Source organism: Silurus meridionalis, chromosome 8, assembly GCF_014805685.1.
Source record: "Silurus meridionalis isolate SWU-2019-XX chromosome 8, ASM1480568v1, whole genome shotgun sequence".
Taxonomy (NCBI): domain Eukaryota; kingdom Metazoa; phylum Chordata; class Actinopteri; order Siluriformes; family Siluridae; genus Silurus; species Silurus meridionalis.
Window position 1 is genome coordinate 5,232,694 of NC_060891.1, and position 27,784 is coordinate 5,260,477.

The 27,784-nt window shown below is 39.7% G+C and overlaps 1 protein-coding gene across 1 annotated transcript in view; it reads left to right on the plus strand.

Moving 5' to 3' along the window:
• Positions 1 to 27,784, plus strand: part of ush2a (Usher syndrome 2A (autosomal recessive, mild)) — a 223,610-nt gene that overhangs the window by 79,212 nt on the left and 116,614 nt on the right. Inside the window, 11 exon segments of the mRNA XM_046855966.1 lie at positions 881 to 1,011; positions 10,349 to 10,475; positions 12,993 to 13,094; positions 13,194 to 13,382; positions 13,488 to 13,618; positions 13,767 to 14,043; positions 15,066 to 15,272; positions 18,504 to 18,584; positions 19,387 to 19,569; positions 24,501 to 24,614; positions 26,649 to 26,810. Coding sequence (XP_046711922.1) covers positions 881 to 1,011; positions 10,349 to 10,475; positions 12,993 to 13,094; positions 13,194 to 13,382; positions 13,488 to 13,618; positions 13,767 to 14,043; positions 15,066 to 15,272; positions 18,504 to 18,584; positions 19,387 to 19,569; positions 24,501 to 24,614; positions 26,649 to 26,810 — 1,704 coding nt within the window.

Consider the following 27,784-nt stretch of genomic DNA (forward strand, 5'->3'; position numbering starts at 1 on the left):
GATTTATTTATTACAGAAAAAAGTGGTGGTCAAAATGACTACATTTTTTTTTGTGTTCTTTTTTTTATATTTGGTTCAATTTAGAAGCACTTGTAAAATAGACAAACATTATAAACACTAATAGCAGTAGTAGCATTAAGAGTAAAAATTTCATTCAACCTTTCAAATATTTCTATATTTTATGGCTTTACCAAGGTTTTTTTTCCCCTAATCTCCCAAATGTACATACAGTGAACTACTCCAAATGCTTCCCAAATTGCTGACGCACATCTTCCTATGTATGGACTCTTGTCTTGAGACCCTCTAAGGTGCATCTCATTCTTTATCGCTTGGCTCCGGGAGGCCACTGACCACTGCTCCTGTAAACAGACCTGTCAGAACACAGACCTCGGAGACTGCCCTTGTGCCTTTCCTTCAGGAATTGGTTTGTCTTGCTGATGGATGTGAAGAGCATGTCCGAAAAAAAGCTGATCACACAAGAGATGGTCTATGCTGAACCTACAAGTTTTGCATAAGCAGTTCTTCATCCATCCTCAGTTTTCATACACTAGCCTACTAGCTGAAATGGTGAATGGTATTATTTTATTGTGGCATTTGTAGCAAATAAAAACCAAAACTCAAACGGTCTAAACCCAGAACCATGATACTCAACATACAGCAACCCAATCCTCTTTGGGCTAATATCATTACAGACTTCCATCTATAAAATGGAAAAATTATTTCATTTTCATTTATTAAAAATGTCCGATAAGATGAACGCCAGCGTGTTAACACAGTTTATGTTTTAGGTTCGATTTCTCTGCATACGCTTTTCTATACTCTCTTCAGATACCTAATTAGAGTCGTGTTAGATGTTTCTCATGTTGTTACCTCCTTGCAGGTGTTCAGCTGAGTTTCCGAACACGGATGGAAGATGGACTGATCCTGTGTGCTTTTTCCCCTGGAGAGCAAGAAGAATTTGTGGCTCTGCAAATGCGCAACGGCCGGCCCTATTTCCTCTTTGACCCTCAGGTAAGATCAAGGTCACTTTGTAGCTGCCTGACCTCAATATATAGAAAAAGTTAAAGTCCGTTTATTTGCACCTATAGGTACCGCTTTAGGTATTGTTAGCCAACAGGGTACTGGTGGAAACTGGGCTACTGTTGGCCAAAGGAGGAGAAAGAGAGGGGGAAGATGTCTACAGAGACAGCAGAAGAAGAGGAAGTGTAGGAAAGTGGAGGTTAGGGTGGGCACTTTCAATGTTGGTACTATGACTGGTAAAGGGCACAAGGTAGCAGAAAAAGGTAGACATGTGTATTCAGGAGACCAAGTGGAAAGGGAGTAGGGCCAGGAACATTGGAGGTGTTTAAACTGTTCTATCATGGTGTGGATGAAAAGAGAAATGGTGTAAGGGTGATCCTGAAAGAGGGTGACAGTAAGAATGTAGTGGAGGTGAAAAAAGTTTCTGATAGGGTGATAAACATGAAGGTTTTATGATGAATGTCATCAGTGCCTATGCTCCACAAGTGGGTTGTGAGATAGAGGAGAAGCAACAGAGGTGATAAAGAAGTGATAGGTAGGTATGGCCTTAAGAAGAGGAATGTGGAAGGGCAGATGGTGGTAGATTTTGCTAAAAGGATGGAAATGGCAGTGGTAAACACTTATTTTAAGAGGGTGACGTATAAGAGTGGAGGAAGGTGCACACAGGTGGACAATGTTTTATGTAGGAGATGCAACCTGAAGGAGACTATAGGTGTTGGTGGGGGACAGTGTATCTAGACAGCATCGGATGGTGGTCTGTTGGGTGGTTTTGGAGGTGAAGAAGAAAAGGAGCAGAGTAAGGACTGAAAAAAGTATAAGATGGTGGAAACTGAAGGAGAAAGACTGTAAAGTGAGATTCAGGGAAGAGGTCAGAGAGGGGCTTGGTGGTAGTGAAGAGGTGCTGAATGATTGGGCAACTACTGCAGAAGTGATAAGAGAGACACCATGAAAGGTACTTTGTGTGACATCTGGAAATAGAAAGGAAGACAAAGAGACTTGGTGGTGGAATGAGGAAGTGCAGGAAAGCATAAGGAGAAAGAGGTTGGCAAAACAGAATTGGGATCGACAGAGTGATGAGAAAAGTAGGCAGGAGTTATCAGTCACACCATGAAGTTATGGGAAAGAGTAGTGGAAGCCAGGCTGAGAGAAGAGGTGACCAGCTGTGAGCAACAGTACGGTTTCATGCCGAGGAAGAGCATAACAGATGCATTATTTGCTTTGAGAATGTTGATGGAGAAGTATAGACAAAGTCAGAAGGAGTTTCATTGTGTGTTTGTGGATTTAGGAAAAAGCGTATGACAGGGTGCCGAGAGAGGAGTTGTGGTACTGTATGTGGAAGTCGTGTAGCAGAGACGTATGTGAGGGTGGTGCAGGGAATGATATGAGGACAGTGTGACAGCAGTGAAGTGTGCAGTAGGAACGACAGACTGGTTCAAGGTGGAGGTTGAACTGCATCAAAGATCGGCTCTGAGCCCTTTCCTGTTTGCAGTGGTGAAGGACAGATTAACGGACGAGGTCAGACAGGAGTCTCCATGGACTGTGATGTTTGCAGATGCAGGGATGTAGGGAGCAGTTTGAGAAGAGCCTGGAGAGGTGGAGGTACACGCTGGAGACATAGAACATGTGTGTGAATGAGAGGGAGGGCAATGGAGTGGTGTGGTGTGGTTGCAGGGTGAAGAGCTGGAGAAGGTGGGGGAGTTCAGGTACCTGGGGTCAACAGTGCAAAGTAATGAAGCGTGTGTTAGAGAAGTGGTGGCATGGTGGAGTGGGTGGAGAAGAGTGATAGCAGGAGTGATTTATAATAGAGGGGTATCTGCAAGAGTAAAAGAGAAAGTTTATAGGACTGTGGTGAGAACTGCGATGTTGTATGGATTAGAGACAGTGGCATTGAGTAAAAGACAGGAGGTGGAGCTGGAGGTAGCAGAGCTGAAGATGTAGAGATTTTTATTGGAAGTGACGACGATGGACAGGATTAGAAACTAGTTTATTAAAAGGACAGCGCATGTAGGCCGTTTTGGAGACAAGGTGAGGGAGGTGCGATTGAGATGGTTTGGACATGTGCAGAGGAGGGACATGGGGTATATCGGTAGGAGAATGCTGAGGATGGAGCCACCAGGAAGGAGAAAAAGAGGAAGGTCAAGGCGGCGGTTTATGGATGTGGTGAGGAAAGAAATGCAGATGTAGAAGACAGAGTAGTTTGGAGACGGATGATCCGCTTTGGCGAGCCCATTTTTTTATCTATGTTTTTATTCTGCCTTGTATTGTGAAATAATTTTTCAGGGTTTCTCAAAAAGTCTAAAAATATCCAAAACAAAATTTAAGGCCTTATTAAGTCTCAAATTCGCTGTTCTAGGTCTTAAATAGTTCTAAACAGGTCTTAAATTTCCGACGTTCATCTAACAGCAACTCTAATGCTCATTTAAATGCACCTGCAGTTTTTTTTGTTGTTGTTTCCACTGTGTTTCAACAAATGAGACCAACATGCATCAGCCAATCAGTTATTGGCACGAATCTCTCTTGGATTGTACCATAAATGTAAAACGGATTTTATGGGGAAGTGCAATTTTTGCGAAACTTGGCTCGAAAAATTTTTTATATTAGTGCTCGGTTAAGACGAGTTGCTAACAACTTATTTGTGTATATGTTTTTGATTTGTGATTTAGGTCTTATATTTTAATCGTAATGGTCTTAAAAAGGTCTTAAAAAGACTTAAATTTGACTGTAAAACATGCAGAAACCCTAGTTTCAAAATCTGTACCTTGTGTTAAAAATGCTACACTAGTTATACAGTATAAAAGAACAGTAGCATGGCAAGCATTTAATTCCAAACAAATATGTTTTTCCAAGAGGAAAATACTTATTCTTGATCCCACACAACTATCCTCTGCACAGAAAAATTCAAAGTGAAAAACCTTTTGAATTGAAAACCAATTATCTCATTACCCGGAGTCATAAGTACTGTAAAACGCTGTTGGTAGCACGCTAATGATGTCACAATGCATTGCCAGCTCACCGCCACTTGCCCATATGATCATAAAAGCCATCAAGAGACCAGTACCAACACGACATCTACAGATCTCTCTTCACTAATAGCCACTGTCACTGAAATCTCCCAAGTTTTTGCATTTATGAACACAGTTTGTTGGGGGTAGTTTGATAATTATAACTAAAAGTGGTGTCATGCCCAATTAATGTCCCCTGATAGCATGCCCATTAGTTCCCCCATTAACGAATTCAACAATTCTAATGGGATTAGCACCATGGGATGCTAATTGGGCGTGACACAGGAGACTGGTATGCTTCCCCACACACTCTTTGTAATGATGAAATTAATGAGCAGTTTATGAAATGCTGTCTCATGAAAGATTATTTAGTTCCTTCGAAAAGCCATTGCAAACAATGCCAGGTTTCCTTAATCAGCGTCTTACATTCGAGGAAGCATGGACTTCACACACACACACACGCACATGCACACACACGTGTCTATATATATATATATATATATATATATATATATATATATATATATATATATATATATACACATATATATACACATTCAGATTTGGGGGGAAAAATCAGGTGCCTATTATGAGACCGTTTTGGTTTTACTGTAACCCCAGATTCTTTTTTTTAGCTTAATTGATTTCTTATTAAAACCTAACCAAAGCAACGAACGAGAACCGATGAGTCAACACACACAGCATGCATTCAAACATACTTTTAACATGAAAAGCTAGAATAATTCCGATTTGTCCTTTAAGTCATGGGTAAGTTTTTTCGAAGGAAGAAGATTAGCCACTTGTGCTAAACACACATCTTCAAAGTTGGTACCTGAGATGATACACTATACACTAAATACACTATATTGCCAAAAGTTTGCAGACACATAACCTTTCCTGCCATATGTGGTTCTTCTCCAAACTGTTACCACAAAGTTGGAAGCATACAATTCTAAAGGACGTCTTTAGATGTGGTATAATACAATTTTGCATTCACTTGAACTTGAAACCTGTTCAAGCATAGCAACGCCTATTTGCGCAAAGCGAGCTACATGAAGATATGGTTTACATGGTTTGAAGAGAAAGATCTTCAATGGTGTGCTATAAAGCTCTGATCCTCAACCCTACTAAACACCTTTGGAATGAATTGGAACGCTGACTGCACCTCAGGCCTCTTCACCTCACCTAAAACAGTACCCTTGTGGCTGATGAACCTCCAAATCTCCACAAGCACACTTCAAAATCTAGTAGAATGTCTTTACAGAAGAATGGAGAAAGTTATAAGAGCAAATTGGGACTAAATGTGGAATGCGATTCTCAAAAAATACATACCATATTTATGACCAGGTGTCCACAAACTTTTGGCAATGTAGTGTAAGTAATAAAATGTAATAAAGAGTGAGAATCAGTCGAGAAATCTAGTGATGTTTTACAGTTTAGCAAGTATATAGTTGGAGCCATAGTGAATTTTCTGAACCATATTATGTACCTCATGCCGAAAATTTATTTTCATACAGTCCCAAAATAAATGCATTAATGTTCCTATTTCAGATTTACATTTTAAGTACAGCTGAGATACATGTTATAGAGGTGTTCTGTATATGAATTTGAAGTTTTGCTCCTGCACAGAGCTCAAGGTTGATTTATGAAAAACCTCTTCCCATATAGAGAGCCATTCATCATCAGTAAATGATTGGCCTATATCTCTTTCCCAAATCTTTCTTAAAGGGTTTAAAGGTGAACAGGCTTCTGTTAACAGAGAATACAGATAGTAAATCCGATGCTTTAGCGCCCTCAGAAGAAGAAGACGATGTTCATTATCAGAGAGTTCGCAGCGAATTTTTCTCTCATTTCAGACTGAACAAATGACGAAGTTGGAGGAATAAAGAAACAAACAAACTGAGATTCTTGTTCAGGAGTGGAATCCAAAAAGAAAATGTTGAAGCTAATGTTCCTTCAATGTGATGCATTTCTGAGATATATATATATATATATATATATAGTTACTGGCAAATAAATGTCTACTGTAAATTGGTTGTTCCATCAATTTCTGGATATAGCTGTGGTGGCTTGGTGGCTTCAGTCCCAAAGTTCTTACCATCCGGAGCATAAAAACAGACCAGAATAGAAATGCGGAGCAACGATAAGGTATGTTTTTTAACCATGACATTTACAGATAGAGCTTTCCCAATTCAGCTCCTTCTCAGTCAGCAGGGAGATGAGCATTGCTATTTTCATGGCGTCTGAGCTTTCAGCACCTGCTTGCTGAGCAGAATATAGAGATCACCATTTATTATTTTTAAACAGCATATTTAAGGTTCGTCATATCAATCAGGTAGTGTCAGGCGGTCAGTCAGTTTTCTCGGGCGGAAATATAATATGGTGGCTCTACGGGAGAACGGTTAATATGCATATAGACCAAAAGGGGGAATTTCTAAAGCATACTCCTGGGTGAAATCATTTTGGATTGATATTGTTTAAAAAATCATCATTTAAATATTAATGGTGCTGCTTAATGATGTTGCTTGATACTTCTGCTCAAAATGTTTCTTTCGCACCTTCCGAAATGCCACTTTTATCCATTATGAAGCAAGGTGTGACTTTGAAACAATGGGTATTTGAAAAAAATAGGTATTTGAGTGTCCAGATTGTTTATATTTAAAGCAGTTCACAATGCCTGGATAATTCAAGCACAAAAAAGCTGGGTAACAAAGTTCATTATAATTGTATAACTAGAATACAAATACAAATTTTATATTCAGAAATTTGCCCAATTAAGTTTATCCCTAATGAGCGAGCTACACCAAAAGGTAATGGTGGTTTGCCCTTCATAAAATGATGAGGAAGAAACCTTGAAATAAACAAGTCTCTAAAGGGAACCCATTCTCATATATCTACCATTGGATGCCCTTTAGATATAGTTTCATTATTGTTTGAGGGTATAAACAAGCCACTGTAACTATGACTTCCTATTATTCCACAGTGCAGTTTAATTCAATCCTTATTAGTCAGAAAGTGTTAAATGTTCATTTTGATTCATTCTAAGGAAACACCACATGTATCACAGCTGGCTGGTCTCTCTCCAATGGGGCATCCCATATACTGTACAAGCCACCCTATATATGTAGGAGCTGTTCAGAGGGTTTCCTTGTAAGGTAAACCAGCCAGCATTAGCTGCCTTCTTTCAATCTGGAGAAGCATTGTATTTACTCTAAAGCTTTCTATTATTGTCAAGCTGAATGCCCTATCATTAAGAGTAAGCTCAGGAACCCTGCAGAGGAACCGCAATACAGCCACCACTTCCAACAGAATAAGGATGGGGACATAAATTGACCCCTAAACAAAAAGACTTAATTGCGAACAGACTGGAAGAGCAACTGTAACACTGCTGACTGGTCAGTCAAAATAAAACAATAACTCATTAAGAAAGAAAGAAAGAAAGAAAGAAAGAAAGAAAGAAAGAAAGAAAGAAAGAAAGAAAGAAAGAAAGAAAAGGGAAAGAAGGAAGACAGAAAGGAAGAAAAGAAAAAACAAAAAAGAGAAGTGGAGCAGGTCTCGTAGCATCATGCCCTCCAGGCTCACCTTGTAAACCAGACAGTAGCTTTGGCCTCGGCAATCGTTTTTATAAGTCTCTGAAAACGCTGTCTCAGTGTGGACGAAAAGCGAAAACTGAGAGAACAATAGGCATTTTTAAAATGTATGTGTGGACATGTCCAATAGATGTTTTTTCGTGTAGTTAGGAGAAGACCAAAAGATCGGCGCTAGACCGGATCTGCACATCTGTGATTGGATGTTGTGAGGAAACATTTAAAAATATGGAGTGTAAAATCAGAGGTTAAATCTTTAGGGACGTGTTCATATTTGAGTCTGGAAAAGTATGGAATTTTTAAACAAAAAATGTGTAGGAACTGTGGTAAAAACCACCAGGACTGTCGAACAGCCAAAAGCAATATAGGGGAAGATTTCAGACACCTAGCAGCAAATTGTAGGCCAATAGTATAAAAAGATAACAGGAGGCCAGTGGAAGGAGTCTGAAAAGGGGATCAGCCCTGTTCTTAGTATGATAAGCAGTCCAAGTGATATTATATGTATAAACCCTGACTGTTATGCCTATCAAGGAAAAAAAAATCGATGGATTAGAATCATTGCTAGTGATTAGGTAGTAAAATGAAATGATCACATGAGCTTCTTGGGAAAACATGTCCAGGTGATCTCTAATAGCTTGAAGTCTTAAACTGAGAAAAGGCGTGGTATTACGACGGCATGTTGTGTCTCCTCTGGCTGATACTTAAGGCCATCTCCTTTCTGCAGTAAACATATCGCTGGCCCTGGCACCCATACATATATCGATTCTGTCATTAAATCTCCGTCACTAGGAGGAGATGTGATACTTCGTGTCTTGCTTTCGCTCGCTGCAGAACACTCCAGCAGGCTGTTTAAAATGTGAAAGCCGGAGTGATGTCATATTTTAGCAGGACAATAACCCCCATCTTAACATCGCCGGTGCCAGAGCTTCTAATTTACAGCGTGCGTGGGGCTTCCAATCTCCAGGCAGAATTTGGTTCTGAGCCTATTGCAGGGAAGGAGAAGAAGAAGGGAAAAAAAAGCAACTCACGAAAATGGAATTTGGCAGCAGGTTCCTCCCAGCAACAAGGGGGCTGAAAGTGAAAGTGTTACAGCCAGTGCAATAAAGTTCTGGGACCCTCAGCTTTCAAAGGAGACACAAGGGATAGTGTAATATAATTTTAATGAAACAATCCTACTTTCGCTCCGGATAGATAGAGGTGAGCCGTTCTAGGACAATAAGTTGTGTACACTTTCTGGCATCATAATGGGAGGACTCTGTCTATCCAGAAAAATAAAATGCAAACTTAAGAGAGGATCAACTAAGCATCTAAGGGCCAAAGAAATGAAGATCAAAGATATACAGATCTCAGCCTTCATTCAGAGCCAGAGATGGGTGATGCTGCAGTGGTTGGCATTTCCAGCACTATGTTTTAGATCAGATTAAGCCAAGTCCTTCATCTGCACATTTAAAAGTGCAGAGTTGCTTGTGTGTTGCCGTTCTTAGTGGTAATGTAATATTGGTTAAGGCATTGGCTTTGGATCTGAGTTCAAATTCCAGATACACCAAGCTGCCGCTCCTGTGTCCCTGAGCGAACCCTCAAAGACCCAAACCTAGAGACATTTTTTTCACCCTATATACACCGACCAGGCATAACATTATCTCTTTACCATGGCAGCTGTTAGTTGGTGGGATATATTTATTAGGCAACAAGTAAACATTCTTTCCTCAAAGTGGACATGTTGGAGGGAGTTTGACAAGGGCCAAATTGTGACGGCTAGACGACCTGGTCAGAGCATCTCCAAAACTGCAGATCTTCTGGGATGTTCCTGGTTTGCAGTGCTCAGTATCCATCAAAAGTGGTCTAAGGAAGGAACAGTGGTGAACCAGCGACAGGGTCATGATCGGCTCTTTGCTTCACATGGGGAGCGAAGGCTGGCCCGTGTGGTCCGATCCAACAGACGAGCTCCTGTAGCTCAAATTGGTGAAAAAAAATATTGCTGTTGATGCTCGACAGGTCAGGACTGTTTTGGCAACAAAAGGGGGACCAACACAATATTAGGCAGTTGGCCATAAAGTTATGCCTAATCAGTGTATATCGATGCAATGCTTCGTATGTCGAACGTTTCGAATGACATTTTCAGGAGTTGAGCTTGTTGAAGGTGTTCCTGATCTCTCGCTATCTTTCAGTGATGACACTTAAAACTGCATCGCTATAAACTTGCTGAATCAGGTTAAACGTCTACCTAGCAGTTTTGCTCAGTTTCACGCAGAAATTCACGTTTGCTCTTTGTGGATCTTTTTTGGACATTCTATCCCATCTGTTGGCATGTTACAAAACTAGACCTTTTGAGAACATCACATATTTTGTTGTAGAAACTTTAAATGCTGAAATAAATAGACTTTTTTGGGGAATGTTGTAATAGTGCAACATTGATCCTATTGGTTTAGAAGAATTTCAGTGATTTCACTCATCTGAGAGAACATCTGAGGGGTTCATTTGCAGGGCGTACCTCATATGTAGCCCAATGACAGTAGGCTATAGTTCTATGCAAATAAATCACACAATTATTAATAAATGAACAAGTCATATTTTTATAAAAATATAATTGATTATAAAATGATTTTATAGCTTTCTCAGTTGTCAGGAATGAGATATATGTAAGTCTTTCTGGATAAGGCCGATTGGCAAAGGCCATTAAGGTAAATGTACATGAACAGCAGTTCTGACGTGTTATTCACCCTCTGTTTTGGATGTTAGGCCTCAGTCGTGGCCATCAGTCCACAAGATGATGGAGGGCGAAAGTATAATGACAACCAATGGCACCGACTGATCGCTACTAGAAAGCAAGCCCTGGGAACTATCACTGTAGATGATCAATACCATGGTAATGACACCCACACACACACATGTACCCTATATTTATGTCCCCTCCCCTTACATTCGTACTCATGGAAGCCAAAGAGACTATCAGAGTTAATCTTTGCTATTCATTATGCGATTAGAATAATTAGAGTACAGACGCTGCTCCTCTCCAGAACTTGAATTTTAATTATAACTGGCAAAGCACTTCTCTAGACATCTCACTGAGCACCCTTGTGTGAGTGAGTGTGTGTGTGTGTGTGTGTGTGTGTGTGTGTGTGTGTGTGTGTGTGTGGTGCTCATTTGCTGTGTGCCTGTGACTTCATTAAGGTTATGACATTATCTGCTGTAGGCTAGAAGACATTGAACATTTGGCATTTAGTGTCGAGATAGCCTCTTCTTTCAGTCTGGAGTTATTAGCAGGATTATTCAATAATCTACACTTATTTTCACTGCTGTAAGCCATAAATATTCAGTATACATATTTTTCAACCTACACACATATTTATGATCACTGCAAATTCCATATATCCTATGCAATTCAACATGGAACGGATAGTTCACTTTTATTTCTTTGTTCACACAGACAGCAAATTGTCAATTTACTTGAGTGCCTTTTGACCTCTACAGCATGGCCCTTCACGGACAGGCCTTTGTATTGCAAAGATAAAAGAAATGTAAATAAAACCAGATGTTCTTTTCCTGTTGTGGCTCCAGGAAGACGCAGCTCTACCTCTGCCATGTTAATCTGTATTCTATGTGACTCTCAGGACACGCCTCGGCCTCCTTAGTGTTGTGATACGTCATATTCACATAGCAGCAGCGGTGCTGAAAGAACGCGCTCGAGATACAGTTTAGCGAGGAGAAATCAATCTACATAGAAGATATTGGTCACGAATTTTTGGTCACTTTTTTAAATAATCAAAGCGTATCTACTAATAATTTAATACAAATAAATCATTTTGTACCAATGTAAATATAATCAAAACTATGCATCGCGATACAAATGCCAACTATCCAAAGCAGATGTTTTCAAATCAATGCATTAATCTTACCATCCCTAATACTGCAGATAGATAGATAGATAGATAGATAGATAGATAGATAGATAGATAGATAGATAGATAGATAGATAGATAGATAGATAGGTAGGTAGGTAGGTAGGTAGGTAGGTAGATAGATAGATAGACAGATAGATAGATAGATAGATAGATAGACAGACAGACAGACAGACAGACAGACAGACAGACAGACAGACAGACAGACAGGACAGACAGACAGACATCCAGGTCAGACAGACAGGACAGACAGAACTTTATTGCCAATGCATAGTACAGGTACACAGCAACGAAATGCAGTTTCCATATATATTTATTAGCAATTATATATATATATATATATATATATATATATATATATATATATATATATATATATATATATATATATATATATATATATATTAGCAATTGTGCATAAATATATATAGATAATATGTTATATTATAATATAAAGGCTATAGCAGTGAAGAGATGTGTAGACACTTTTGCAAAGTACAAGTAAATAGTTAGTCTGTGGTAGTGAAAAATGTGAAGACACTGTTGTAAAGGTACAACAAGTAGAAGGTTATAAGGCTATGGTATTTAAAAAAAAATTAGCAAAAGCTGAATAAATTAGTAAAGTTAATATATGTATATATAAATGTGAAATATTATGTAACAACTCTATTATATATATATATATATATATATATATATATATATATATATATATATATATATATATATATATATATATATATATACAGTGCCCTCCACAATTATTGGCACCCCTGTTTAAGATGTGGTCGTGGACTTCTAAAAATTCTCCTTTTTTTTAAAACAACATAGAACCCAAATGCAAAAAAAGAGAAAAATCCAACCTTTTAAGCAGGATAATGATCCAAAACATGTGGCAAAATCTACACAAAAGTGGTTCAGCAGTCACAAACTCAAGGTCCTCCCATGGCCATCTCAGTCCCCAGACCTCAACCCAATCGAAAACCTGTGGGGCGAGCTAAAGAGAAGAGTGCATAAGAGAGGACCCAGGACACTGGATGATCTAGAAAGATTGTGCAAAGAAGAATGGTCAAAAATCCCTCTCTCTGTGTTCTCCAATCTTGTGAAATGTTATAGGAGGAGATTAAGTGCTGTCTTGTTGGCAAAAGGAGGTTGTACAAAGTATTAACATCAGGGGTGCCAATAATTGTGGGACACATGATTTCAAGTTTTTTTTTTTTCTAAATGTATGATTTTTTTTACCACCAAAGTAATGTACTTAAATGAAAGGTTGGATTTTTCTCTTTTTTTGCATTTGGGTTCTATGTTGTTAAAAAAAAAGGAGAATTTTTAGAAGTCCACGACCACATCTTAAACAGGGGTGCCAATAATTGTGGAGGGCACTGTATATATATATATATATATATATATATATATATATATATAATAGAGTTGTTACACGTATTGAGTGTCTTGGCTTGGTTTTCTTCTTGCTCTTACTCCAGGCTCAAGTGCAGCAACCAGTGGCAGCACCATAATTGGCCAAAATACAGGGATCTTTTTTGGAGGACTTCCAGAGAATTTCACTATTCATCGGCAAGACACTGGTATCGCATCATTTTCTGTCAGGGTAGCATTTCGGAGCATTGTGTTTGCTTTTCCTGACATAACTAAATGGCTGTGTGTGTGTTTATGTGTGTCTGTAGGTCTGGCCAGATTGGCACGTAAAGGTTTCGCAGGCTGCGTGAGGGATGTGCTCATCCAGAGGAGCAGTAGTCCTGAGGCCATTTGGGAGCCATTAGATTGGGACTCAGCCCTGGAGGAACATGAGACGTATAGGGACTGGGAGGGCTGTCCTGCACATTCTGAGTTTGGGGCCTATTTCCTCGGACATGGTAATGGCCATTTATTATAAAACGTTTTAGTTAATATAGACTTGTATTGAACAGTAAGACATGGTCAATTGTTAGGTGTTAGGTTCGTGTTATAATGTTTTTCAGGATTTCTCAAACTGGACCTGGACGTGTTCACTGGTGGAGATGAATTTGAAATCTCCTTCGAGTTTAAAACTGATCAGCTGAATTCACTCCTGCTTTTCGCATACGATATCAATGGCAAAGATTATATTTTGGTGAGTTTGGAATAAAGTTAGTCAGGATAAAAAAGTCTAGGCTGTTTTAATTCCAGAAGTGTGTTCAGTGCAGTGTATGGAAACGAGAGGCTAAAATATAACTTCCATATTGCAATGCTCTGTAATTACTGTGTGTGTGTTTGTGTAGGCGGAGCTGCAAGGCGGGATCCTCTCATGGGCGTTGCGTTGGGGTGATCAGAAGGCGGAGCTTGCTGTGTGGGTGGGCCTGTCCTATTGTGACGGAGGCTGGAACTCTGTCATGATGCTGAAGCGTGGAGCACTAACCAGAGCTGCTCTGAATCATGCGGTGGAGCAGCACAGGAGCGAGAGAGGTGGAAACCTCAATATCACCTCTCCACTTTATATAGGAGGCGTCCCAGGTGGACTTCAGCACCCAGCGCTGCACCAGCACAGTCTGCTGCATGGTCAGACACACACACACACACACACACACACACACACACAAACACACACACACAGTGCATTCGGGAAGTATTTAGACCCCTTTTGTTTTTTACAAATATGTCATGCTGCAGTCTGATTCTAGAATCATTCAAATTGTTTTTTTTTATTATTATTTCTTATTAATATGCACATTCAGTACCCAATAATGACAATTTTTTTCAATAAAAAACTGAAATCTTACATGCACATTAGTATTCAGACACTCAATACTTTGTATTGATGGATTTTTAGCCGTTTCTTTTTGCAAATCCTCTCAAGAATGGTTGGGGAGCCTCGGTGGACACCCACTTTCAGGTCTCTCTCACGTTCAATAAAGTCAAAATAAAGGCTGTGACTGGGCCAAACATTCATAGAGTAAAGTTGTTGTCATGTTGGAAGGTGAACCTTCAGCCCAGACTGAGGTCCTGAGCACTGTGGACCATGTTATTATTGAGGATATCTCTGTAGTTTTGCTCCACTCAGCTTCCCTTCAACCCTGATCAGTTGCCCAGTTGCCTGATCAGCATGATGCTGCCACCATCATGCTTCACTTAGATGGTATTGTGCAGGTGATGAGCACTGCCTGGTTTTCACTTTGTCATTATGGTGCACTGAGTGTATATATGTATATATATATTTGGTGCATATAATATAATGTGGTATCAAAGAATAATGATAGAAATACATAGTCTTATGTCCTAAAAATGACTATGCATTTAAAATCCGTCTTTTCTTAAATTTTTTGTTTTTATCTTACTAAGCTCATGTCTAATCCCAAATTCGTATTAAATTATAGGTAAAAATGTGCAGTATAAATTTGTCTTTTCTTTCTGTCGTTTTCTGTGTCCACTCATCCCCCTCTCTTCCCTCTCTTGCTCATTTCGATGCCCCTGACGGTGTTCCTTGCTTTAGATAATTAGGCCAGAGCAGAATGTGATCCATCTCCCTTCCTCGTCTTTCTCTCTCTCTCTCTCTCTCTCTCTCTCACTCACCTTTCCTGCAGGATTCGGTGGCTGCATCAGGAACGTTCGATTGGCTGCAAGTGGTCCTGTCTTAAACTTGGCCATGGTGTCGTGTGCCGCTGTCAGAGTCAATCTGGATGGATGCCTGTCAGCCGACACCAGCGTTAACTGCCGGGGAAACGACTCAATCCTGGTGTACACAGGCAACGAGATCAGTGCTCTGGATCTGACTCTGCAGCCCTTCACTGGTACACACACACACACACACACACACACACACACACACACACACACACACACACACACACACACATCCCCATCAGCACCTTCAGCTCGTTGACCTGAAGATATCCTGGCCTCTTGCTTTTGGCCTTCTGCCATGACTCATGATATCGTTCAGCTTGTTTTTGATTTCTTCTTTTGTTAGTTTTTTGTTTTCATAAGTGCCAGACAAAACATCCAGCCCTCACCCAAGGGCATGCAGAGGTCATGGCTGAGGTCATAGCCAGCCCCCTTTATCAGCACTCTTCTGAAAGCAAGCTCTACTCCTGATATTGCACTTTGGGCGGATTTTTCAGTTTCTTTCCCACCCCCTGTCCCAATTTCTGTCCCGAATTCGCAGAAAAAATTTTATTTTCTCCTGCCCACAACATTTAGATTTTGTTCCCCTCCTGCCGCACCTCTGTGTTTTAGTTTCGCTTGATTCCCTTTTGAATATGAATAAAAACGAAACCGAAAATGTATGAACTTTTGGTGTAAATGATGAACATGGACATGAACAAAGAACTTTTCAGAACATCCACTAAAACAATACTATAAAAAAACAGGCCAAGGTTCTGTTCTGTTTTATAATCCTTTCTTTAATAATGAAGGTAATATCTGTAGCACTCATTGCTTCACCCATCAGATGCGTCAGGTCCTGCGGGTCCCCAACAGTCCATTCTCTTCACTTCATAGCGTTTTCCCCAATTGCACCACTGGCTGGAAGTTTACGCTGGACCAATCAGATTGCGATTCAACCATTCGAAAACATCAGCATTTTCACATCCTTTTGATTGGATGGTTAGAGCACGCAAATCAGACTCCCAATTTGCTTGCAGTTAACTTGTGGATTAACTACTGATAGAGGAGAAGAAGGCTTTAACAAGCCAAACTTTTCAAGGAAAGTTGGACGTCAGCCAAAACAGTTCAAAACAGTTGTTAAGTTGAAGTAGAAGCTTCGCACAAACAAAACCACAATTTGCCTTTATTTCAAATCAGCAGAAACAATTGAATGCATGAAAAAACGCACAGAAAACCAGGAGTCAATTTATGAGTTCAACATCGATGCTTCCACAGACAGAAAGGAGACTTGTTTAATTGTGTTCATTGGGTTTCCTCTTTTAGTAATGCCATTTTTTCTTTATAATAATGATGGTTTCTATAGCGATGGTGCCAAAATGATGGTATTAAGTGGTGGATTGATGCACGTAGGACAGTGCATGTATCCCCACACAGAGCCTCTACACTGATACAATGTGTAGTACATGTCCGACTGTTAGCGATGTTTAGAAGTGAAAAGTAAAACTATACAGAGAGAGACTTAAGAGCAGAACTTGTGTAAATAATGTGAAAATAGGCGGTGGACTTACGTCGGAAATCCCCAACACCACCGAGTTGACATTATTGGGCCCAATTGTAATTTGTGTATTAGGAATATCACCCAAAAGAATGTGATGTGTCGTTGTTCATCTCAGATCACCTCATTTAAAGACCTGCTAAGAACCAGATCATGTTTATTATATCATACAGTGAGGAAAATAAGTATTTGAACACCCTGCTATTTTACAAGTTCTTCCACTTAGAAATCATGGAGGGGTCTGAAATTGTCATCGTAGGTGCATGTCCACTGTGAGAGACATAATCTAAAAAAAAAATCCAGAAATCACAATATATGATTTTTAAACTATTTAATTGTATGATACAGCTGCAAATAAGTATTTGAACACCTGTCTATCAGCTAGAATTCTGACCCTCAAAGACCTGTTAGTCTGCCTTTAAAATGTCCACCTCCACTACATTTATTATCCTAAATTAGATGCACCTGTTTGAGGTCGTTAGCTGCATAAAGATACCTGTCCACCCCATACAATCAGTAAGAATCCATGGCCAAGACCAAAGAGCTGTCCAAAGACACTAGAGACAAAATTTTACACTTCCACAAGGCTGGAAAGGGCTACAGGGAAATTGCCAAGCAGCTTGGTGAAAAAAGGTCCACTGTTGGAGCAATCATTAGAAAATGGAAGAAGCTAAACATGACTGTCAATCTCCCTCGGACTGGGGCTCCATGCAAGATCTCACCTCGTGGGGTCTCAATGATCCTATGGAAGGTGGGAAATCAGCCCAGAACTACACGGGAGGAGCTGGTCAATGACCTGAAAAGAGCTGGGACCACCGTTTCCAAGGTTACTGTTGGTAATACACTAAGACGTCATGGTTTGAAATCATGCATGGCACGGAAGGTTCCCCTGCTTAAACCAGCACATGTCCAGGCACGTCTTAAGTTTGCCAATGACCATTTGGATGATCCAGAAGAGTCATGGGAGAAAGTCATGTGGTCAGATGAGACCAAAATAGAACTTTTGGGTCATAATTCCACTAAACGTGTTTGGAGGAAGAAGAATGATGAGTACCATCCCAAGAACACCATCCCTACTGTGAAGCATGGGGGTGGTAGCATCATGCTTAGGGGGTGTTTCTCTGCACATGGAACAGGGCGACTGGAGAGGATGACCGGGGCCATGTATTGCGAGATTTTGGGGAATAACCTCCTTCCCTCAGTTAGAGCATTGAAGATGGGTCGAGGCTGGGTCTTCCAACATGACAATGACCCAAAGCACACAGCCAGGATAAGCAAGGAGTGGCTCTGTAAGAAGCATATCAAGGTTCTGGCGTGGCCTAGCCAGTCTCCAGACCTAAACCCAATAGAGAATCTTTGGAGGGAGCTCAAACTCCGTGTTTCTCAGCGACAGGCCAGAAACCTGACTGATCTAGAGAAGATCTGTGTGGAGGAGTTGGCCAAAATCCCTCCTGCAGTGTGTGCAAACCTGGTGAAAAACTACAGGAAACGTTCCAAATATTATCATTGACTTTCTCAGGTGTTCAAATACCTATTTGCAGCTGTATCATACAAATAAATAGTTAAAAAATCATACATTGTGATTAGATTATGTCTCTCACAGTGGACATGCACCTACGATGACAATTTCAGACCCCTCCATGATTTCTAAGTGGGGGAACTTGCAAAATAGCAGGGTGTTCAAATACTTATTTTCCTCACTGTATGTAAAATAGAATTCAAAGAATGGGTTCTTTCTTTATCCTTTGAGCCTATACTTTTAACATATATTCAAATTCTTTTTTACGCACCAGCCTGTGTGTAATGCCAAAGGTCTTGGTTTATACCATATTAAATGAAAGCCACTTTATTGTGTGAACAGAGTACTTGTACAGAGTGATAGCATCTGGAGAGGGAGGGTGGACAGCTGGAGCGTGGCAGCGAGGACGCAGTCAGGAGACAGGTAGGACAGTCTTAAACACACAAACACACACACACACACTCCAAGCACCGTACTGATATTTGTGTCATAGTTTTCAGGTCAGCCCCTTTCCTTCTTATCAGCGCAATATATGTAGCAGTCAAGGAGATGAGATGGTGCTTAGCGATAGCTTATTGTGCAGCTCAGGGTAAAGAGGGCACATCACGAAAAGGTGCCGCCTTTCAAATGAAGGGTTGGGTGGAGAAGGTGATGAATGAGAGGAAGAAGAAAAAGCTGGCATAACAGAGTGAAGCCCGGTGTGTGGATATACAGATTATATAGATATATACGTATACTTTATACCTACATATAGTATTTTTTCTGCTATGTATATTATATATGTATATTTTACGATTTTTTTAATGGATATTTGTTAGATTTTTTAGACAATATGCTAATATGAATTTTTTTTGCCCAATTAGATGAATGTATTAATGGAGCAGGTCATATTATACCTTATTGCACAGGTTTGCTGTTTTGCCTACATTGTCCTGTTTACAATATTTCTTTGCAAGTCTTTTTTTTTATATATTTAAAAAAAAAAGCATCCGGATGTGTGTGAAATACGAGCCGGTATGAACGGTGGATGTACAGCGATATTAAATCAGTGCTGAAAAAGTTACAACTCTAATAAATTGTATTTATGCTAATGGCTGGATATGATTTAGTGTGTCTATTAAATGTGAAGAATATGTGTGCTGCTTTTCTTTAGCCTGACACCCACTCTTTCCTCCCTCTCTTTCCCTTTTCTCTCACTCTCCTTCCACTCTGATCCATCTTGCAGCTCCACAAAGTGTGCTGCCTCCCTCCAGAGTTGCCGGTGTAAATGGCTCCAGCGCGGAGGTGAGCTGGGAGGAGCCGCCTGAGGTCAGAGGTGTAATTGAGCGCTACGTGGTGAAGGCATACAGCCGGGACAGTCCCTCGTCCCTCCCAATCAGCGCCACCTTTAACGCGCAATGGCTGATGGGTAAGAGCCACATCGGGCATTTCAAGCACATCCTGTCTTTTTTAAATAACCACTACCTCCAGCCAGGCAACAGTAAATGCTTATTATACTCAACATTTCTACCCTATAATTTTTTTTTTTTTTAAAGGAATGAGATTCTAATATTGTGCAGTACATAACACAACCTGTCCTGTCTCTCTCCTGTCTGTCATGTGGTCCATGTTTAAATCCAGAATGCTTTAGAAATGGTACTAAAAGCTCATTAAGCCTGTATAACCAGAGAAAAAAAAGGCTTTTGTGTACACTAGGTTCATCCACGTAATAAATTTTGCTTGATCATATACAGTGGCAACATGCTTGATGGTCCATTACAGCCAATTTGCATGATTTACTTGCTCATATTATGAAAACACCATCTGTGCTCTTCTGATGGTTCTGACGGTTGAATCGAAAATGCAGAAAGTAAATAACAGCCCCGTTTCAGACAGGATTTGTTTGGTGGGTTAAATCAGCGTGGTTGTAATGCATCTGATTTTCTACTCCCTGGGTTTTTGAATACTGCACTTCAGTAAACTATAACTGAAGAACTGCCAATGAGGAGGTTAAAAATGACCGAATGGACAGCAGGTAAGTCACTTGATTTCTGGATTTCTGGAAATGGGGTTATAAGGCCATTTCCAAAACATTTAAAGTCCAACATTCTCCAGTGAGGAACATTATTCACAAGTGGATTTTATCTCGTTTTAAAATAATAGCTGAGACAGATTTTGCATTACACAAGATGTTCCCAGTGGTTTGCTGTTGGTAGTGTTCCTTTCTCTCTCTCTCTCTCTCTCTCTCTCTCTCTCTCTCTCTCTCTCTCTCTCTCCTCTTTTGGAAGTGGGTGGGGAAAGGGGGACAGCGTGCCGCGCTCACAGCCGAGGTGCCTTGCTTTCGGTCTCCTCTGATTCAAAAGGGAAAACAGTGGTACTTTGCCCATTTCTCCAGACAGAACTGACCTCAGACTTTTGACGACTCACTTGTCCAGGTCAGGATTCAAAACTATGTACTGAGGTGTCGATTAAGTATTTAAAAAATCCACTCCCTAAACAACCCCCATGATTCAAAGCAAAGTTTTACCAAACACAGTATTCATCTTTATTGCTTTATCTGACCACAGAACGCTCCTCTAAAATGCCGGCAATCATCTGCAACCTTTCGTCTGGTTTTAGAGTACAGGCTTCTTCCTTGCATAATAGCCTTTTAGGTCCTGTGGTACAGTATGTAGGTTCTTTGGGTTTGGTTTAACCTTTCAGACCAAAGTTGTTTAATCTCTGATCATCTCTTTACCGAATCACATGTAATTTATATTCGCATAGAATTGTTTGGACACATTCATTGTAGCTTTTTTTTATTCTTGTAAGATTGAACCAGATTTGTGAGGGTCCACCAGGTCTTGTTAAGTTGCCTGCTTTGACTTCCACCTTTTGGGAAATGATCACCCAGATAAAATGTGCTAATTCTTATATATTTTGATTAGATGAATTAGAATTAGATGAATTTATTATTCTTTTATCGGAACCTTGTCCTTTAATCTGATGTTAGAGCTTATATTCTGTAATGATCTGATATTCATACTATATTTCATAAGCTTAAAAACTGTATCATTTTGAGGCAATATCTAAATTTTCTGGGAAGCTACACAGCGAGGGGACCAACCCATCCACAATTTCGGTCAGTTTTTCTTGGAAAATAAGCATAACGATTTTACATGAAATAAAAAACAATAAATAAATGGATTAAAGTTATTTTATTGGTATCATCAAAAAAGAAAAAAAGATACATTTATGATGAGGCACCATTCATGTCACATATTCCAATTCTGGAAAAATGTAGCTACTTTAAATTTTTCTCCTTGGAGACCAGTGCTATTGATGCACTCTTTGTTCAAACCTGAATTTTATAGGTGCATAGAAAACTTTCCTCATGCCTTTTGAAATTTCTACTAAGATCGATCCAGATTTGTGGGGGTCCACAATTTTTTCTGACCTCTTGTTCAGTTGCTTGCAGGATACATTTGAATCAAAAACAAAAAAACATATGGGGGTCTTAAGGAGCTTTTTATGTGGCACATTATAAGCTGGATTTAGAGCTCAGGGGCAGTTATGATACTGGAGCATAAATGATTAAGGGCCTTGTTTAAGGGCCCAAGAGTGGTAGCTTGGGGATCCAAACTTCTGATTATAAACTCATATATAACCACTGGGCTACTACTTTGGTATGCACATCACTGGGCTACTACTTAGGTATGCACATTACATTTCCAGTATGTTAGTTCACCAATCCGAAGCTTCTCAATTGAACGTATTGGATTTTCCAGACTGTTTCAAGAGAACTTGATGTACGTAAACATTTGACCCACTGGAATACTGGAATATAATAAATAGTTTTATAATAGATACTATTTGACTTTTGTTGTATGTTTAATTTATTCGAATTGCTCCATAACATGCACATGGTATTTTTTATTTATTGGTTTGTTTGTTTATTTCATTGTTTGTTTGTTCCTTTGAAATGGTTCGCTCGGTCGTTTTTACCGCTGCAGATAAACATTTTGATTGCATCGATTCCCTTTTCGGCAATTAAGTTAGAGGCTGCTTTGTAAACAAAACAAAAAAAATTGTGGTCAAGTTTGTCAATGAAATACCGTCATTTCGAGTACATCAGTCGTTCAGAGTTCAGCTCGTCCTCCAGCCTGACCAACAGCACACACACTTCATGTACCTGCACGGAACAGAGATCTCAGGCTCGGAAACTGAGCTCCAGAGAAAGGCTTTTTCAGACACCGTGGCAGCAATATTGTCCCGGATACAGGTTAATAGTATCTTATGTTCTGGACACGTTTGAAGGTCATTATCATGTTCCCTTCCTCCAAAGTGACCATTGTGTTTGCAATGATTAGTGAAGCTCTCGGTGTGACAGAGGTGGGGCTACCGATTATTCACTTTGTGAAAAAATGCTTCGTCACATCAGATGAATGCGTAATCAGCAGGCAGAGTTGCCACTTATAGACGACCAATCTCAGCCCTGTCTCCGGGCAAAATGAGATCTTTTTTTTTTCACTCTTTGGCACGGTTCAAACTCCGCCTAGCTAATTTATGATCGCCGTGACGTGAACGCAGAATTACGAAGGCAGCTAAAAAAGAAGAAGAAGAAAAAACTCAGGAAAGCAAACGAGTAGGTAATGAGAGCGCCATGGGTCGACCCTCTTAATTGAATTAAAAGACATCAAGCTGGAAAAAAAGCGGGAAAAAAAATACCCGGAGACACCTGACCAATTACAGCCGTGTCATAGTGTTTACGTTCTAACTCCGATAGCAGCCTGGCACATGAGTGCAGATTAGCATGGAAGCTAGCCAAGAAGGCATTCGGTCTCTCATCCATCCACATACACACACAAACAAACACACAAGCAGCATTAAAAGCCTTTATTTTAAATGATAAATTGAAAGATTTATGCTCATTTTAAGGGAAAGTTTATTAAAAGCCCTTTGTAGTAATTTATGAAGGTTCTATTAATTATGTGTGATTTATATGAGGGTGGCTGAAGACTATGAGACTAGGGGGAGATTTTTCCAAGGCACATATTTGTTTGTTTGTTTGTTTGTTTGTTTGTTTGTTTGTTTGTTTATACATTTGAATGATAAAAAAGTAGGTAGGCAGATGGATAAATGAATGGTTGGATAGATAGATAGATAGATAGATAGATAGATAGATAGATAGATAGATAGATAGATAGACAGACAGACAGACAGACAGACAGACAGACAGACAGACAGACAGACAGACTTAACATGGAGATAGATAGAGAGGAAGAGATAGATAGATAGATAGATAGATAGATAGATAGATAGATAGATAGATAGATAGATAGATAGATAGACAGACAGACAGACAGACAGACAGACAGACAGACAGACAGACAGACGGGCTTAACATGTAGATAGATCGAGAGGAAAAGATAGATAGATGGATAGATAGATAGATAGATAGATAGATAGATAGATAGATAGATAGATAGATAGATAGACAGACAGACAGACAGACAGACAGACAGACAGACAGACAGACAGACAGACAGATGGGCTTAACATGTAGATAGATAGAAAGGGAAGAGATAGATAGATAGATAGATAGATAGATAGATAGATAGATAGATAGATAGATAGATAGACAGACAGACAGACAGACAGACAGACAGACAGACAGACAGACAGACAGACAGACAGACAGACAGAGAGATCAACCTTATAATGAACCTTTAACTCACACACACACACGTGTATATATGTGTGTGTGTGCGCGTGCGCATGTGTAAAAGGTTCATTATGAGGTTGAAATGTTGAGGATTAACAATATACTCTTACTATGTACATGATGAATGTACACACTGGTGGAAATGTAAGTAACGGTACGTTAGGTGCATCAGCAGGTCGTATATGAATGTATCTGTCAAGGGCATCTGTTTTGTTGATTTTTTGTTATAAGGAATGTTGAAATCAGCCACTTGCCTTTACATCATAACAGCACTAAAGAGCATGCCGGAGCCGAGGAGCTACGAGGTCGCTTTTAAATGCCGTGTCTCATGTCGTCCATTAAATCCCGTCATTAGTGTCTCTTATACGACGACAGGAAAAAAGCCGGCTATCACTTTCCTCCTGCGTCTGATGATTAATAAAGTCGTTTTAAATCTGGGGCTATTAACAGAAGTGATGGTTAAATTATGCTGTGTTTGAACAGGCATTGCATTAAGTCTCAGAGCATAAGCAGGTGGAGGGTCTGCTTTTTTTTGATATATGGAAGGGAAAGAATGGCATTTGATACACGCTCTCTCTCTCTCTCTCTCTTTCTCTCTCTCTCTCTCTCTCTCTCTCTCTCTTTTCTTTTTATATCTTTTCTCCCTCCATTTTCAGGAACGTTAAGTGGCCTGGCTCCTTTTAGCAGCTACAGTGTTACCCTGACGGCGTGCACTCGGGCCGGTTGTGGAGAAAGCCTGCATGCCATCAGCCTCACCACACCACAAGAGGGTAAACTTTCCTTTGATGAATGATCAAAAAGAAATTGAACACCACGATACAAGCGAATCCGATGACGGCGTGGGGACCGACAGACCGTATTGTTTTGTAATGTAATACGATTTCTTTTTATCCTTCTGTCTCTCCCTGGTTTTGTAGTCGGTGGATGTTTCAGGGTAACGGATGAGCGAACGACTCGGACTCCTTCCCGCGTTTTTTTACGCGACGTGCATCTTTAATAGCCTTAATTCAGACGAATGACCTTTTTAATTGCTGTTACTTTGCCCGTGCGAGAGTCCTGTCAGTGACGCGAGGCCCCTCCGAGATTAATGCAAGCTTTTCTTCTGTTATCCTCTGCAAAAAATAAAGAATTCCACGCTTTCGCAGTCAGAAGAAGGCGTTCTCGCGCCTTCACGTCTCTCTCTTTTAACTCTTCCAGCCTCTGTCTTTATTACCGCACGCGCCTGTCGAACTCCCGGGCCAAGACTGGGACTTTTTCTGCAGAACCCAAACAGAACGAGTGTCATGTCCACTCAGGAAGACTCTCTCTCGTTCCCTTTTACTCTACTCAACAAGAAACGGCAAGAATGAAGACAGATTAATTGTCAGCGGCAATTATTTTCTCTTTTCCAGACCTGTTTCTCGCGGATACGACTAGTTCTGTCACGTGAATCGTCCCTTCATCGAAGTGCGCACGTTTTCCAGATCATGCATTAATCCACATTTGGTTTGATTGCGTTATTCAAAGGATAGTTTGGCATTAGGGCTCATTGTTGAGCTAGAAAAAAAATGACTGTATCAATCTGGTCTGGTGAAGAATAGATGTTTTTTTTAAAGAAAAAATTCATGGTTTGAATGTGTGCTGCAAAAAGAATGTAAATCAGACCAAACCAATGTGTAAAATTACACGAGCCACGATCATCATGTGGATCGAGACGGATGCGAGCGCAGGAAATTGTATTTTGTCTACTATGAAAAGGCAGACTAATCCAAAACATGGAGGCAGAGGATCATGTGATCAAAGAACAGAACTAAATATACAAGGCGATGACAAAAAACGCAGAATAATGGAAAAGCTTTGAATAACATAGACGTCAGTGGATCAGAGTCGCAATGGACCAAAAAACAAATGAAAAGAAAAAAATGTATTAGCAATAAACAGTTGAAAGATACAGTGACAAGATTGGAGTCAATACAATGCCATAAAACCCCTAAAAAACGTACACAGCACATACGGCTACTTAAAGATAACATGAAAACCAAGATGGTATACATTCTGCATGGAGGAAATAATCCTGACAGAGTTAGCGAGCTATCCCATGACCCAGACTCAAGCGTTACAACAACTTGTATATAAACAGTAGCCTACCAAGAAAGTCATTGTTCACTGTCTTCCTCCTTCCTTTCACAACAATTTCTCTCGAGCGTTTATCTTTTGGCATCGTCGTGCGTTTAAAAAAAACTTTTTTTCCCCCAATGTCGTGCAGCTCAGAACACAGGTGAGGTGCGTTTTTTCGTTTCAGTTCGGAAATTTCATTGGTCTACTGTTATGGGGTTCAGTTTTTTGGCTTCAAGTTTGTGAAACCGGGAACAACCCAGGAAAAATCCATAAATTAGCCGCTTCGTTGTTTAAGCCGCGGGGTTCAAAACGTGGGAAAAAAGTAGCAGCTTATAGTCCGAAAAATACGGTATTCGTGGAGGATTTCTAATAGATTTGAGGTCATAACTACAGGGATTATTGGGTATTCACCTACAAGAGCATTTAACAAAATCTAGGGAGGAAGTGATGTCATGTGAGGACACCTGGGTGGAATTTGATGTTCAAGTTCACCCTAAAGGTGATGTTTCAGGGGTTTTCACACTCCACTCTAATGGAGCTGGTTTTGTGCACAGGGGCAGTTATAACTGAACATGTTGGGTTTCCCAGTTTAAGACCAGGCTAAATCATTTGTGACAGCATGAGTGCTATATGGGTATAATGGTCAGGTGGGAAACTCAATCTTCTTTTACTCTAGCAACAATTTTTAAACTTCAATTCTTTTACAGCTCCTGATGAAGTTCTTCCACCTCGAGCCGTTCCACACCTGGATTCTCTTTCTGTGGTCTGGGATCATCCTCAAAAACCCAATGGCATCATCACACATTACACACTCTTCCATAACCGTGCGGCCATCTACCACGGCAACGACACCGCCTTCAACATCACCGGTAAGACGTATGCCTTATCTCCTGCCTTGACTTCTCAAATACAGTGTTAATACACTAACTGTAACACTTTAGACTTTCCCTCACACTTGGGTTTACTCAGAGGAGCTTGAATACAGAAGGAACATGGGAAGTAGAGCTGGATTAGCATTTGAAAGAGTGAGCTGCTTTTCTTGACCCAAGGGAAGCTGCTTTGAATGGTTTTTAAACGTAATCACAAGCAGACCAAACACACTTTTACTTCAAGCAGCCTTTTTATTATTATTATTATTATTTCCTTTGCAGATGAGCTTTAGAAATTTAGATTTTATGTTTTAGATTTTTTTTATGTTTTTATTTATTTATACACATTTATTTGGAAGTCCAAAGAGGCCATGCATTATAATATTTATTTTTTTATGTTTTTTCGTGATCTCGATGTAAAAACCTTTTCCTAATTGTATCACAAGAAAATCTTGTGTCTTCTGTCAATCACTGTTTGAGTGAGTACATGATCACAGTAAAATCAAATGCAATCGTCCAGTCAAGAAAACAAACTTTATTATGTTGAGATCACTAGAAAACAACTAATGTTATGTTGAGATTACTAGAAAACAACTTTTGTTATGTTGAGATCATTAGAAAATTAAGTCGTGATAATGAAAAAACTACTTTTGTTATGTCAAAATCACTAAAAAACAACTTTTGTTATGTTGAGATCACTAGAAAACAACCTTTGTTATGTCAAAATCCTGAAAAAAGAATTTTTCAAGATCATGAGAAAATTAAGTCAAGATCACTAGAAAACTTTCGTTATGTTGAGATCACTAGAAAACTTTCGTTATGTTGAGATCACTAGAAAACAACTTTTGTTATGTTGAGATCACTAGAAAACAACTAATGTTATGTTGAGATCACTAGAAAACAACTAATGTTATGTTGAGATTACTAGAAAACAACTAATGTTATGTTGAGATTACTAGAAAACAACTAATGTT